At 35.8% G+C, this 16,571-nt stretch overlaps 1 protein-coding gene across 2 annotated transcripts; it reads right to left on the bottom strand.

Annotated features, from left to right (window-relative positions):
* Window positions 1-5,719: 5,719 nt before the first annotated feature.
* On the bottom strand, window positions 5,720-16,570 carry LOC144967868 (charged multivesicular body protein 2a-like). 2 transcript variants are annotated; one of them, XM_078905598.1, is made up of 6 exons: window positions 16,468-16,570; window positions 13,098-13,280; window positions 12,463-12,642; window positions 11,771-11,901; window positions 9,620-9,681; window positions 5,720-8,886 (listed from the first exon to the last, which is right to left on the bottom strand). In XM_078905598.1, the coding sequence occupies exons 2-6, from the start codon at window positions 13,263-13,265 to the stop codon at window positions 8,765-8,767; spliced, it is 663 nt and encodes a 220-aa protein (XP_078761724.1). In that variant the 5' UTR covers window positions 13,266-13,280; window positions 16,468-16,570; the 3' UTR covers window positions 5,720-8,764. The 2 variants fall into 2 exon arrangements, with proteins under 2 accessions (XP_078761724.1, XP_078761725.1); XM_078905599.1 differs by lacking the exon at window positions 16,468-16,570 and adding an exon at window positions 16,277-16,423.
* Window position 16,571: the final 1 nt, after the last annotated feature.

The raw sequence follows: 16,571 nt of genomic DNA, 5'->3' as shown, positions 1-16,571 counted from the left end.
TTATTCTCGCTAGAATCCAGCGAGTATTGTGCATAATAACTCTCTCTCTCTCACACACACACACACATACACACACATCGTACTCGCTGACTACATTAATTAAATTCACCTTACTACAGTTTGTGGGTGTTAGTTTTCTCTTAATTAATATAATACCTACAGAAAGCCAACGTTTATTCTGGGAGAGAGGGTTTTTTTCTGCAGTGGATATCGATGATATTTAGTTTGATTAAATCTTGGAAGGTCAAACCAGGCGCTTAGAATAATCGATGGGTGTCAGGTGACAAACAAACTAATCGCCCGTTCATTTTGTAACGGACTGACTTGTGAATATTTAATTTGATCCTCGAATCTAAACCAAAGAAAAATGTGTTAATGTGAAAGTCAGTGGCGTGGCATGTTTACAGTATAAGGTGATGCCAGACACAGAGGAACATGATATATTTATAGAAACAAAAGAAGAAGAAAAATTAAAGAAAAGACTTACTCAAATACTTAAGAGGCAGTACAGAGACGATTTCTCAGTTTTATTTTGTTTTAAGATAATGTAATCCATTTTTAAGAGATGGAGTGGTGCCAGGCACCAAATCAACCAATATAGCCACGCCCCTGGGAAAGTTAAATTCCGTCGAGCTTTTCCTTTGGTTTGGTGGATGAGACAGTCAGGTTGGAGAGGGGGGGGGGGGAGTATGATGAATTAAACATTCTGCCCTGATGCGCATCGAGCATGGTATATCCGTGGAGATGCTATATATATATATATATATATATATATATATATATATATATATATATATATATATATATATATATATATATATGTTCATATTTTATACCAATGTCGGTGTACGTGATCCTTTCCATTGGACGGTGGTGGTTGGGGTTGGGGGGGGGGGGGGGGGGGATTGCATAGTGTATATTATAAGGGGGTGGGCGGAAAGTACTGATTACTGAAACAATAATATTATGTGGCCTTGGATCTGGTATTATGTCGTGATGACCTAGGGATGAATAACATTGAATTTCGCGTTAAAATGACCAGGATTAGGAGATCAATTTTTTGGGTTTTTTTTAACTTCGCGAAGGTTTGAGAGTTTTTGCCAAAATGAGGGTCATTTAAATTGGTTGATATTTTAAGGACGAATTTTCTGGATTTTTTTTTAAATAGAAGGTTTTCCAGACCACGACAGTTAACTGATTAAGAATCAAATTTAACTCTCCCCAGTAAAGTCATTTGTTTAAATGATAGAGTTTATCTGCCGCTATGTGGTCTTGTGGTATGACACTCTTTATCTCTTGTATGTATAGCTTCGTAGCATGCAATCTTTTGTGGCCTGAAGGCGGATATTATCATGATTTTGTGCGGCTATGAGATCTTGTGGTATGCCACTCGCTTTCGGATCAGAAGGTCCAGGGTTCGAGCCTCGCGCTCGGCGCATAGTTGAGTCCTTGGAGAAGGCTCTTTACTCACATTCTCTCACCGTACTCATGTGTAAAATGAGTACCTGGCCGTTAACAGTGTTGCCTGTGTACGAAAAATTGTAATATCGCCTAACAGGCGTCATGTCCCGTCCTACATGTTAAATTTTGCTGTTGATCAGGGATCCCTTGTAAAGCGCTTTGAGCACATTTAGTGAATATTGCGCTATATAAAGCTCAATCTGTATGAAGCAAAGACTCTATTTGAATCATCAAGTCTATCGGTAATGGGGGCCCCGATAGCTCAGTTAATAGAGCACTCGCTTCACAATCAAACCGAGATCAATCCCAGGTGTAGTCGAGATTTTTCTTCTGACCCCCCTGTCCACCCAGCAGTGATTGTCTGTTTCACGCTATAGAAACAGGGATAAACTCCGGCTCCATGAGCCTAATGGCTCTGAAAGGACTACTTTTTTATCCTTACTATAATAAGGATACGGTTTTGAGACGATTTCTCGTATATTATTCTTTTGCTTGGAGCCTAGCTCAGTGCACTGACTGCAAGATGTTCAAATATTTCCCTAGAATGCGATATGAATCAAAGTTCCATCCATTTTGCTACAATAAGCCGCCTGATGAGAGTCTCCTTTTTTTCGGGGTTGTTTCGGATTATTGTCCGTTTCTGCATGACTGAAATTATCTGTAGGAGGTCCTGTTTGTATTTTTGTTTATTTTTTGTTGATGTTTTTTTGTTTTGTTTTGTTTGTTGTTTTTTTTTTTTTTTGGTTGGTTGTTTTTTTCTATTTGGGGAGGAGGCATTATATTTTATGTTTTTTTAATGTATTTTCCCCATCTCAATCAGCACAGAGATGGGGCCCATAGCAAACCAGTGAGAGTGAGAGGGGTTGTCACCAAATAGAATTTGAACAAATTGAGCTGGCTGGGCATAGACAGCAGATGCCTGGAGGAATTTTCATGATGAGGATGATTTTTGTGATGAGTTTTTAAGCTGGCAACCGAAGAAAATACAGCCAAAAAAAATTTTTTTTAAATAATAATAATAAATTTAAAAAATCAACAACAACAACAACAACAACAGAACGTTATCTGACATTTGATAATCATAGATGGTGATAAGGATGATTTCCGATTCCATGGTTTTTAAACAGGTTGAATTTATTAAGTGAGAAACGGTGCCCTGTTCGTCGCGCTTTGAAAACAAAAATAAATTATATTTAGAGTTGTTATAGATATTTCCATTGAAAAAACAAAAAACAGATTGAGGTTGAAAAATGATCGAAACCCGCAGGCTGTCATGAATAAAATATTTGTTTCATACAGTGAGTCACATATGATGATCCCTCTTTAAACCATAGGTAGGTATTACAATATTAGCTGTTGTTGTTTTACTGACTCTCACATTGTTTGAAACCGTCTACAGTTTGATTTTGTTGAGTTTTTTTATTGCTCTGTGTGTGTGTGTGTGTGTGTGTGTGTAAACTGTCTGCTTTTTTTTTGCTTTTTTTTTGTTTTTATTTTAAGGGTTTTACGGCGCTTGCATGACACAAAGGTTATATCAGCGCTAGTAAAAAGGAAGAAAATGGGATGATAAAAATCACCCAAGAAAAGGTAAGAAAAATGGGAATTGGTTCAAATAGGAAAAATATGTAGATTCCAAGAACACACTACCAAAGTACTTAGTTTGAGATCACCTAAAAGTCTCATCCAGAAACAAGCACAGGTCACTACTATGAGTACACTCAAATGTTTACAAATCATATATACTCGTAATATGTAAACAAATCATAAAACAGTGCATAACAGAGAAATGAATTACAAGAATAAAAATATCATCTCCCAAAACTATCTATACATTTGACTGTTTCCCTCTCTGCAAGGGCATCTGGCCAGAGCCAGGACAAAACCAAGTAATCTCATTCCAATACAAAGACAGAAAGCAAGTTGACAAACAGATATAGTGGGATAGAATACACAGTAAGTCCTCCTTGACCACTACGGGGGGAAATTTGAATGTTTGCATTAGTTCTCACCTTTTAAATAACAGAGCATGCTAATTATTGCTTGATATTTACAACAACAAAATAAAATAAAAAATCACTGGGCTGATTGCGCTACTTGGATAAAAAAAAAAAACCCAAAAAAAACAGAATAAATAAAAGGTTTAATGACATTCACGACACTTCATATTCATAGCCATAGTGATCGGTCAATTCAGAGTTTATAAAATGGATAGAGACAAAACAGCTCACAGATGTAGAATTTATTATTAGCAACCACAACTATTTGGTTCATGAACTCATATGAAAATGTTATAGTAATTGGTGACAAAAGACGACATTCATTCTGGTGCGGTCGCAATAGATAGTATGCACTTGGCTAAGAAGTTCACAACATTGCCATCCGGAAGTATAGCGGACCAACACACAAAACTTTGTGTAACCTTAAACGTTTATAGTCTGGTTAATACAGTTAAGTGAGAATTACTCATAAATGCGGATGGCAAAAAACAATAACAAAGACCCGAGTGACGTCATCTTCGTTCTATCTATACTCGAGAAGCATCTAACCAATCAGAATAATGAGTTTAAAAAATACTGCAATTGATTCAACTTCAAGAACTAAAGCTATTTTTTTTAATTGGTGGCTTCCTTTGAATTCCAATGGAAAGTTTGTGTGTTGTTCCTAATAAGTTGTGTACCAAAAATAACAACTCCAAATCTTCTCTTCTGGACCCTAAGCTGAGACAGCAAAAATGACCATATCCATATTCAAAACTATCCAGTTTATCCAAGAGAGAGAGAGAGAGAGAGAGAGAGAGAGAGAGAGAGAGAGAGAGAGAGAGAGAGAGAGAGAGAGAGAGCGAGAGAGAGAGAGAGAGAGAGAGGGAGGGGGGATGGTTTTTGAGCCCTAAAATACATATCCTCCACCAGATAAATGTTTGTACGTTAATTGGCTCCCCCTTCTGTTAAGGAATACTTTTAATGTATTTTACGGCACTTTTAACACATTTAAGTCATTTCAGCACCAGTAAAAAGGTATAAAATGGGATAGTCAATTACAATTGAAAGCACACAAGAAAAAGTTGTTTTGTTTTGTTTTTAAGGGTTTTACGGCGTTTGCAACACATTAAGGTTATATCAGCGCCAGTAAAAAGGAAGAAAATGGGATAGTAAAAAGTTATAGAATTACAATTAAAGCAGTCAAGAGAAAGTAAGACAAAGGGGAACTGGGAACAAATAGGGATCAGATGTAGATTCCAAGAGTATACCACCAATGTACTTAGTTTGAGATCACCTATAAGTCTCATCCTGACACAAGCACAAAATCCAACAAAGAGGAATACACTCAAATGCTTACATTATACTTTCAAAATAACAAATATAATAATACATAACAGAGAGATGATTTACAAGGAAACAAATATCATCTCCCAAAACAATAATTATACATTTGACAGCTAGGACTTCAGTCAGGGCCAGGACAAAACCAAGCAATCTCATTCCAAGACAAAGACAGAAAGCATGTTGGAAAACAGATATAAGAGGATAGAAGACACAGTATGTACCCCCCCCCCCCCCCCCCCCCCCCCCCCCCCCCCCCCCCCCACCCCCCTGCCCACTATAGGAGCACAAGAAAAACGAAAAAAAAGGGGGAAAGGTTTAAACAGGGAACAGATGTCGATTCCAAGTCCAAGAGAAATCTCAGCCTGGAAAACGCTCATACTCAGTACTATACAAGAGCAGAAACAGAAATCTGTTTGGATTAAGATTGTTTGTTCTTAAGGGTTTTACGGCGCTTGCAACACATTAAGGTCATATCAGCGCCACTAAAAAGGAAGAAAATGGATTAGTAAAAAGTTTTAGAATTACAAGTAAAGCACCCAAGAAAAGGTAAGACAAAGGGGAATTGGTTCAAATAAGAAACAGGTGTAGAATCCAAGAGCACACTATCAATGTGCTTAGTTTGAGATCACCTAAAAAAAGTCTCATCCAGACACAAGCACATGTCCCAACTAAGAGCAATACACTCAAATGTTTTAGAAATCATATATAATACAAATATAGATATAGGGGGGTAGAAGACAAAGTAAGTACCTCCCTGTCCACTATGGGAGGTCAGGAACCCCACCCAGGTTGAATGAAGACTTTTGCAAATTAGACACGACCCACATACACACAATAGCACAAAGGCATACCACCTATATACAAACTTGGGTATGCTCAAATTTTTTTTTAAAAAAGGAAAAAAAGAAAAGAAAGAAAGGAAAACACTTGGCAAAGATCAAACACAACCAACTATATTTATATTATTATGTATTTTACACATAGAATAGAATAACAACACATGTTATTAAATATAAAACTTTATAAAATGCATATACACAATGTACTATTACTATTAATTTGTTTTGTTAAAATGTTCATATAAACAACGAACTTATATTCCTAAAACTAATGACTGCAGAAACAAAGCCATCTTGGGCACTTTGCTGAAACATACTCAACATTCCTTTAGCAAAATGTCATGCATAACGTTTTAAAAAAGACAATAGTAAAACAAAGCAAAATCAACGAGACAAATTAGGGAGCAGCCGGCCTCCAACGGGAATCAAACATAAGGTTCGAGTTTCCATTCCCAGTCGAGGCAGGCTGATTCTTTTCTCTTGTATTTTTCTCTCTGCTTTGTTTGTCACTGTTTCATACACACTTTTTCAGATATCTAAAGCAATATCAACGACCTCGTCACTTCTCACAATATCTATTCATTGTATCATACAACATAACATACCCTAGAATCAGCTATGGCAGTATAGTCAGATTACACAGGATAAATAAATAAAATAAAATTAACCATTTTTTTTTCTTACATCTCAGACTGCTTAGGAATTTAATGATTTTGCGTCTGAACCAATTATTGATGACAGTGCTGACATGTGAAAGAAGTGTAGCATTGTAGTGAAAAAAAAAATCAAAAATAGACAAACACACGAAAAACAGGAAAATGAAAGTTTCAAAAGCATCCTAAGTAAATCTGGAAATTAGAAGCAAGATCAGATGAGTGGGTATGACTGTATGGCAATGGATCACACATTATTTTCAAATTTTCTTTTAAAAAAACCTGGGAGTACTTTTTGTTTGTCATTCCTAGTTTTAACAATTGTTTTGAAAATCACATCATAAAAACACAGATCACCCATTCACATAAAACCAAATTCGCGTGCATTTACAACACACTCACTTATTTGCATTGCCAACAAGATCTCATTCACTCACCTCAAAATCTTGTCCATATCACTATCACTATCAGAATCTTGTGATCATAAAATACGCCTCTTCCAATCTTAATTCATGTTCATATTTATCAACCAAAGTATATCACACAGCATTCGATTTGTGTTCAGAAGTAAATTAGAGAAACAAATTACGATTATTTGAATCACTTGGATCATGTGTTATAATTGATTCATTTTAATTATAGTAAATCTAAACAAAAAAGTGATATATATCATTCAGACATTTTGATGGAAAATAGGAGGATTCAGAACTTTTCATATGTCTGTCTTATCTCTCAATCTATCTGTTCTTTAATAAAAATGGCCCTCCCCCGCACCCTCACTTTTCATTTCTGGTCAAGAAGGATTATAAAATATATGCAAAAAATCAAGGGTAAAAACAGTGATAATGCAAGACCTAAAAACCAAAATTAATTCTTAACTGCATTTTTGTCTTTGGTTAATTTTAAACAACCATAGAGAGTCCTGATGCACTTATATCTGCACTATAATTAAATCAAAGCAATCATTATTTGGCCATTGATTATATAATCAGAAAGTAAATAAAACAAAAAAAGAAATGTTGCACCTAGGCATCACTAAATCATTCAAGGATCATAAAAGTACTATGTGACACTTTTTCAGACCAAGAATAATTTTTCTCCTCACAATTTTATAAAGTAAGGGAGGCAATTCGGTAATAATGACAACTGCAATATTCAAAATTAGTTATATCCCTTATTTTTCATTATACTTGCTTTGTCCAACTCTCTAAATAAAGTAAGAAGTTCGACTTCCTCTGCAACGTCTCTTTATAAATCCAACAGATACATCACAGCTATACGTTAAACACTCCATAAAAAAAAGTTTTCCCACCTTGCCCTCACAGGTTCTAAATTCATCATAATCCATGTTTGTTCTTAGCTTCACAATCCATTTCATGCCAAATTAGATGGTTAAATGAGGGTTGGAGTCCAAAATATAACATTCTATAATATGTTACTTATGAGAGCTGCTGTATATTTATTGTTGTCCTACCCCTTTACTGTTTACATTTTCAGGTGACCATGTATTTACAATCTATTTTCAACGCAGTCCTTTAAAATGTCTATAGGGCAAGAATTTATCCCTGTTTCCGAAGTAAAACGGAAGTAGCCATTGATTGGTAAATGAATTGTATCCAAAATACTTTCCTTGCAGCCAGAAAATATTAACACGACTCTAACAGGATTTGAAACAAGTCCATTTGAGTGCGAATCAAATGCTTTGCCAGTCAGCTATATGTATTTACAATAAAAATCTATAATAATACATTTTGTTTCTTTGTATTTGACAAACCATTTTTCATACAAACACACACAGACACACACACACACACACACACACACACACACACACACACACACACACACACACACACACACACACATCGGTAATATAAACTACAAGCCTTCTATCAAATAGAGAATCTAAAATTTTCTCTCTCGAATACTTGAAAGTTCCTAAAGAAAATTCTGCAAGAGGAGCTGCAAATTTCTATCTCATATGACACAAATTGCCACTTCAAAATAGTTTAGAATTGAACTGTTGTATAATGGCCTTATTTCTTAATTTTGGCCTCATGAACTATTGTAAAATGGCCAATTTTTCTTAATTTTGGGCACAGGATTTTCACTTTATATATTGAAAGCTCCCCTATTTAAAAACGTTTTTAACCTAAGACTCCAAATGTGTTATACGATTGTACAGCAAAGATGTATGGGAACATATTAATTGATGGAAAAATTATTCAATATTTCATCAATTTTTTTTTAATTTAGAGATCAACTCTTGACCAACAACCCCCCCCCCCCCCCTTCCCCCGCCGCCCCTTTTCACTTCTTCCTATTTCATTTTTTTGATTTCTCTTTTTTTTTTTTAATTGTTGGGATAGGAAATAAGCTTGAGATTGAGATTGTATAAAATCATCCAATACATCCCAACATTCCCTCCCTTCAATCTCTTCTTTAATCTTATAATTATAATAATATTCACATTTCTGTCCACAATCCATCACTGTCTTCTCAAGTTGTCCAATCTGGCTTCCAGGTCTGCATCCGCTCCATCTGCAGCAGCAGCTTGGGGTGCTTTGCTGGCTTGGGGGTTGACTAGACTCTTTCCTGTACTTGGCAAGCCTGAAATTATATGAGTCAAACTCACAATGCAGTTTCCATTTTCACTTATGAATTATTTTTATGCTTACTAATAATATGACGAGTCTGATAGCATTTGAAAGAAGAAGATGATAAAACGGTTAAGGGGCAAATGTGGCTTTGTGGTCATGTGATAGATTATTCTGATGTGTGTAGGTCACAGGCTTGAGTCCTGATGTGGGTGCAAAGTAAATCTTTGGAGAGGGTTTTTTACTCACATGTTTTCACTTAGATTCATTAAATTCGTGTCATAAATTTATGTGTTTGACATGTACAGGGCTGGCAATTGTGGTGTCTCTGTCCATAAAAAAAAAAGTGTAATAGAGCCTTACAAACTCTATGTCTCCTCTTTAGCATTAAGAGCGACTGTACAGTATAATACCCCTTGTAAAGTGCTTTGAGCGCATTGTGCAATATAAAAGTTAATATTTTTCTCTTAAAAAAAAAAAAAAAAATTAAATTGAGAATAAAGAAATTTAAACAATTTTTTTTAATGTGTAAAACGACAAAACAAGTAAAAACAACAAATACAGTAAATCCTCGTCATAATAAATCATGTTCGGGAGCAGATAGTAATGGTAAAATGACAAATTGGTCGATGAACAAATAACACTTTTTATAGCCAGAGTTGATCAAAGTAACATTTTACTTCATGTCCAAAATGGCTGACCTTAGTCATCCTGCAGATAGAGTATAGATAAATAAAAAGACCTACCTGACATTTCATCAGCCATTTGTAATCCTAATTCATCCAAGACTTGTGAAACAACCGCATCACTGGGAAAAGAAGAAGAAATTATAAATGAAGTAATCGGGCCAGAAAATTATCCTTTAAATCAAAATCAAAATGTTCTTTTCCGTGGTCCCATGATGGGTATTTCTTATTTATCCTGAAGTTTATAGTTTGATTTGATTTCAACTTCAGGCATAATGTTTGTTTGTGTAAGTGTGTGCGTTAAATTAATGGACTTAAGAGCTTGTGCCAGAATCGGGTTGGTTATCATAGTTATACACACCACATTATTTTTGTCTCATAATTTATTAATTTGAATGTTTAACTTCCTTTGCCAAATGTACTTTGAGAGATAAAATCTTTTTATCTAATAAAAAAAAAGAACTAAAGAGTTAGTTTTACTTTCTCAAAAATCAAAGATTAACCAGTTGGGTGCATAATTCTGACAAATGACACTATAAAATGAGTTATGATTACATCAGAAGTGAGAGGATATGTATTGTGAACAAATCAAAATTCAGTTTACAATGTTCTGATCATACCATCACAACTGATGAAAATATTGATAATAAACTAGGACTATATTTAACTGTAAAGAACAATTTATTGCAGTTAACGTCGAGGACAGATACATTGACATTGTTGAGACAGTTGCGAAAAGTCAATATTAACACAATGTCGATTTATCAGTCCTTCAAAAAAAAATTAAAAAAGGGTAACAAATGAAAAATGTAAGAAAACACCAACGGAAGTCAATCTAGATGATTTTGAAATTTAGGATGTTTCGCTTAATTTGACTTTAAAAAAGCCAGTCATTGCAGTCTGTTTCAGAAGAAAAAAAAGTCATTTTATATAAACCCTGTCCCCAGGATAGGCAATGATGTCCAAGCAGGAAAACAACTCAGGATATTATTGTGCAAAGCAGCACTGAGGCAGGGTCTTGACAACTGCCATAGTGGAATCAACATCAGCCAGGAGTTGAAGCTTGGTATAGATGGTGAGGGTTTTCCTTTTCAATGTCACCATCTAGCTTGATCATTTTTGTGAGAATGAAAATTTAACACCAGCGATGACTTTTTATAATCACCACGCAGACTTATTAGCCATTTGTTGACTGATCAATAATCTGGAAATTCCATTATTTGTGTTGGTTTCACTCATAGGATGTTATTGAACAATAAATTCACAAATTCATTAGTTGGTATTTTACCACCACAAAGAGAGAGAGAGAGAGAGAGAGAGAGAGAGAGAGAGAGAGAGAGAGAGAGAGAGAGAGAGAGAGAGAGAGAGAGAGAGAGATCTGTATTTTCATTGGATGTTGTATCTGATCTCACAGCAGAATATTGTCAGCAAATTATAAATTATATTCTTTAGTTTTTTAAAGACCAATTATTGCTGATATTGATATATTGCTATGCCGATATAACAGTCTATAACAGTGTTAAAATTTATGTCAATTTACAAGATCTTGATTTACTATTGTTACATAAAAAAGAAAAAAAAATGGACTTCAATGTCATGTCATATAGGCATTGTCGATCCATTATGCACTGTGCTTGTATCCAATACAACCCACTGTATTTCAGTATTATAAGGGTGGTGCAGTTTCATAAAATTGAATCTAAATAAACAACAGTCAGAATAACAAAATTCAAGACTTAAATAACTTGAGAGACTACATCAATTCTTCTCCATGGACAATTTTTTTCTGATACGATTTCATAATCTGGATCATAAATTTACTTTTCAACACAATACTGGATCTAGAATAAAAACTAGTTTGTTACCAATTTCTTGCGTGTCAAACCCTAAATCTGGGGGTCCTGATAGCTCAGTTGGTAGAGCACTCGTTTCACAAACAAAAAGACAGAGATCGATCCTGGGTGCAGTTGAGATTTTTTCTGACCCCCCTGTCCACCCAGTAGTGATTGGGTAGATGGGTCTGATAGATCTGGTGGAAAGTACTTTGCGACAGACTAACATCCTATCCAAAGGGTAGCAAGCAATTGCTATTGTCCATTTCACACTATAGAAACTGATATAAACTCTGCCTCCATGGGCCTATGGCTCTGAAGGACTACTTCTTTTCTAACAAACCCTAAATCTACTGGACTATTGGGTTACATTACTTACCTTTCTTCTTCGTCCTCCTCATCTCCCAAAGCATCGTCAATGGCATCACTCATCATCTCCTCCTTCATATCCATCATCTCAGACTGTTTCTCAAACTCCATCATGATCTTTTGGATCTGGGGAAGCTTCAACTGTGGCATGAAACAAACAAAATTAAAATCAAAAGCATGTTAAAATAGTGAGTGTCCATGTCAGAAATAGATACGAGTAAATTCCTTATTTATTTGTACTGTAAACTATATTCACTAAATTCTTTGTCATAAATTTATGTGTTTGAAATGTAAAGAAAATAGATATATTAAGTTGTATGATGAATTAAAAAAAAACAACTGTGTCATCACTTTGCAATAGTTTCATTAAAGTTAATTCTTATGGGAAATTACTATTAAAGTAATTTAAGTAAACTTTACCTCTTTCTAGAAATGCTTGTTGACTATGTGAAAACACCACTAAATCATGAATAAAATAAATAAAAATAAAACAGGATTATAAAAGACTCTAAAACAGCAGGAAAAGCCCTGGAAAAGGGAAGGAGTTGGCACCTCTGGGTAATGACAATGGAATGATGATGATGATGATGTTGATGATGATGTTGATGATGTTGATGATGATGATGATGATGATGATGATGATGATGATGATGATGATGATGATGATGATGATAAAGACTCATGAAAAACAACTCAGCTGACCTGTCTGTTCATCGTGGCCATAGCCTTGGTAACTCCCTTCATAGCTTGGGCCATTGTGTTGTTGGCTTTCAAAGTTTGGATTTTCAGCGAAACAGCTTGAATGTTGGCACGCAGGGAAATAAACTTTTTCACATATCGTCGAGTACGGACCAAATCTTTTGCCATTATCTTCACAGCATCCTGAAAAACAAATGTAAACACCCTCTTTCTTCACTAACTTAATCTTATTTTAGCAGCCATATTCTCATTTCAAAGTAAGTAACTAACAGGAAAAAACATTTGATAAAGTGGCCAAAACGTTAGTTGGCAAAAAAAAAAGTTGTTTTTGAGATCTGTTCTGGGAGATTAAAGTTATATAAGTGCTCAATACTTCTGAATGCCTTCCAACGATAATAAGATGAGAAATGATACAATCTTTATTCCTATAGAAACAACACTGTTACTCCTCCTGTGCTCAGTTTACATCTAAGTGCAGTGAAAAAATGTCAGTACAGTAAAATGGACTCTTCCATAGCAAGACACAACAAACCAAGGACCTATTGTCCAAAGGTGAATATCATACCACAAGACCACAAAGTCGCACTGTGAAACCTTAAAATAAAAGAGGAAAAACCTAAAACAAATGACTGACATACCATTTGTCCAGCTTTGGCCATTTTACGGATGTCAGCAATGACTTTTTTTTCTTGCTGCTCCATCTTAGATCTTTCCCTGTCTAAATCCCTCATAGCCTTGTTTAGGGCCCTTTGGTTCTGACGAAGCATTTCGTCTGGTGTCTTCTTACGACCAAAAAGAAAATCCATGGCTTACTTTGAAATCTGTTTTGAAAAGAGAAAATAAGTCGATCAGATAAATGCAGGATTTTATTCATATATATGAAGATGTCTAAAGAAAACAAAAAAAAAACAAAAAACCAACAATGATGAGGAAAGACCATCACAGAGTTACAGTCACAGCCGTTAGCCCATTTTATATCGGTTCATTGCTAGAGTATCTAACATCAAAAGTCTTTTTTCACACAACATAAAACCTGATTTGCACAAGACAGTGACAGTAATAGCACGGAACAGTTCCAAATGGGCACTTAAATGATTGGCTGAATTTGTGTCTCAGTTCTCCCATTCACCTGTGTGACTGTGACCGCTACTTATTGTTTGTGAGCTGCAGCCTAAAACCATGGTTTGGTTAAAATGTGATATATCTGGTGTATATTTACATAATTTGATAATTTATACACCAAAATAAAGGGCATTGAATGCTCTATCCTTAGGTACAATTCCAGTTTTCGACTTTAAATTCATTATTTAGAAGATATCGTAATGGAAAGATAGTTAAATTTTAGTGGATAAGAAAACTAAGCCACAATTTTTTATTCCTAAAAAAAAAAAAATTGGAACCTCAATAAAACCCAATAAAATTCAATCATTTCCCTTCCAGTGATACCATTTTCAAAACTGCATCCAAGAAGATACCCATTGAGGTTTCCATAAAATCAAAATCACACTCATTTTCAAAATCTACCCAAGTCAAAGTAACACCATTTCAGCAGCTTGGACTGTCGTGGTCACCGTCATTATGATATGATATGATATAAGTCCAGATTTATGTAGGCTTTTACAGCCTGTTATCTGCCCTTGTGGATTCGTGAACATATTTAATTCACGTCTCTCAAAACTGGGCATGCCACATAGTGGAAGGAGGTGTCTGAATTAAACTCTACAAATAGTATTTTTCTGTTTCACAAAGAGCGTCGAGACGACACTTGAATGTCTGCAATGAAGGGATGTCGACAACTGTTGCAGGCAAGCGGTTCCATTTGTCAACTACCCGAACTGAGAAGAAGTTCTGCCTAAGATTTAGAGAACACCTTTCCTTGGAGAGTTTGAATCTATGTCCTCTGGTGGTGCTGGTGGATCAAGATTGAGAAGGCTCATGTTTACAAAGTATAGATCTATAGATTATGCGTGGATTTGAACACTTCGATAAGGTCTCCTCTATCTCTCCTATGTACTGCATGCTCGGTATTCGAATCTTTTTCAGTCTTTCTGTGTATTCTAGATCTTTGAATCCAGAAATAACCCTAGTTGCGCGTCGTAGAACACTTTCTATGAGGTCTTTGTCTTTCTGCAGTTGTAGTGCCCATACTACATTGCCAAATTCCAAGTGAGGACGTACAAGTGCAGTGAACAATTGTCTCATGTTATCTTTATCAAGATGAGTGAATGACCTCATAATGAGGCCAACGATCCTGTTTGCTTTATTTACTTGGTTTTCTATATGCTTAGAGAACTTCAGTTCATGATCAACTAACGCACCTAAATCTTTTTCCTCTTCAGTAAGCTAAAGTATGACAGTCTCGCTAGAGTCATGTTTTCTCATTATGTACTGATGGTGCAGGTTTCTATATACCAAGTGCAAGGCATGGCACTTGTCTGCATTAAATCTAAGCTGCCATGTATTAGCCCACTGTACCAAGCTGTCAAGATCACTTTGGAGCTGAGTTATGAACTCTTCCTTGTCTACTCTAGAGAACACCTTTGTGTCATCTGCATACATTTGGTAAAGAGAGTTCACAACGTCGGGAAGATCGTTAATAAAGATTACAAACAAAACTGGACCAAGACAGCTTCCTGTGGTACACCATTTGATGCTGGTGCCCAGTCCGAAAAACTGCCGTTCACCCTAACACGCTGTCTTCTCCCAATCAGGAAATCTGAAATCCAAGCCAGCAAACATGAACTGATGCCATATGATCCAAGTTTCTTAATGAGGCGTTGATGTGGAACACTGTCAAATGCTTTGGCAAAATCAAGGTACACAACATCAACAGGGATACCATTGTCCAAATACCTAGTCCAAGAGTCTAGAGCAGCTAACAAATTAGTGGTACATGAGCGTTTTGATATAAATAAAACAAGTGTTGATACTCAGACAGCAACTTTTGTTCCATTAAGTATTTGACTAATTTGTCCCTAATCAAGGATTCCATTATTTTGCAAATAACACGCTAATGACACCAGACGATAGTTACTTGCTTTGCTCTTCTCACTCTTTTTAAAAAGTGGAGTTACATTTGCATCCTTCCAGATGCTGAGCAGCTTCCCTTCACTAAGTGACTTGTTGAACAACTCTGCTAAAGGTTCTGCTAGCTGTTTTGCCAGTTCTTTTAGTAGACATGGGCATATCCCATCAGGCCAGAGGAGCCTAAGTTTTTAAGCTTATTCCATTCCACACGTCTTCACAAGTGAACATTATGTCACTAAGAGAAGAGTTAACTTCAGGTTTTTCACAATCAGGAATATCCCCCACTCTCTCGTTTGTGAATACACTACAGAAAAATGCATTGAGGAGGTTTGCCTTCTCTTTGTCGACTGACACAAGTTTACCACCACTGTCCTTGAAGTCGGGAGGCCTTCTTGCACTTTCATCTTACTCTTACTCTTACCGTAGGAGAAGAATGCCTTTGGATTATTTTTCGCATCCTGTGCTCCTAGCCTAGTGACATCACAGTGTTTCATGGGAATGAGCTTTTGGTACTGCAGGCAGCTGGTGCCAAGATTCAAGCCGATTCCTACTGCCTATGCTGATATATATAGTAAATTGGGGGGGGGGGGGTATTTTAAATTTTTAAGTTAAATTTAAATCAGTTAAACTTAAATTAAAAAACTTATTAAATTTGCTTCTGGCTTCTACTTCTACTGAATACTTGTAAACCAGATTATACACTGTCATTGAAAACTGAATTTTCATTTAAGTGCCAAGTAACACAAGAGTGAGAGTGTCGGACAACACAACACGTAAGTACTCTCCTCACTCTCAGTCCCAGTCCCAGTGACCAGTGTCAGTGTTGTGAAGTGGCAGGCACGATTGCAGTTGTAATTGTAAGTTGAAAACAGAATTTGAGGGCCCCAAGGATGTCTGAGTTCCAAGACTTTACTGTAGCAGTATACGATCCACAGCGGACTGTTGTTTCTGAGAATGTACAGAAAATGAAGCAATACTCACATGACAGATCAATCAGAAGAAATAATAAAACTATGACAAATCCAAGATCCAATATTTCCTAAACAAACAGGATAATATATATTTTTAGCCTTTTTAACTGTTGA

Source organism: Berghia stephanieae, chromosome 3 (assembly GCF_034508935.2).
Source record: "Berghia stephanieae isolate SIO BIC M18660-M18661 chromosome 3, UCSD_Bste_1.3, whole genome shotgun sequence".
In the NCBI taxonomy this organism is placed as follows: Eukaryota; Metazoa; Mollusca; class Gastropoda; order Nudibranchia; family Aeolidiidae; genus Berghia; species Berghia stephanieae.
This window is presented reverse-complemented; position numbering and strand designations above follow the sequence as displayed.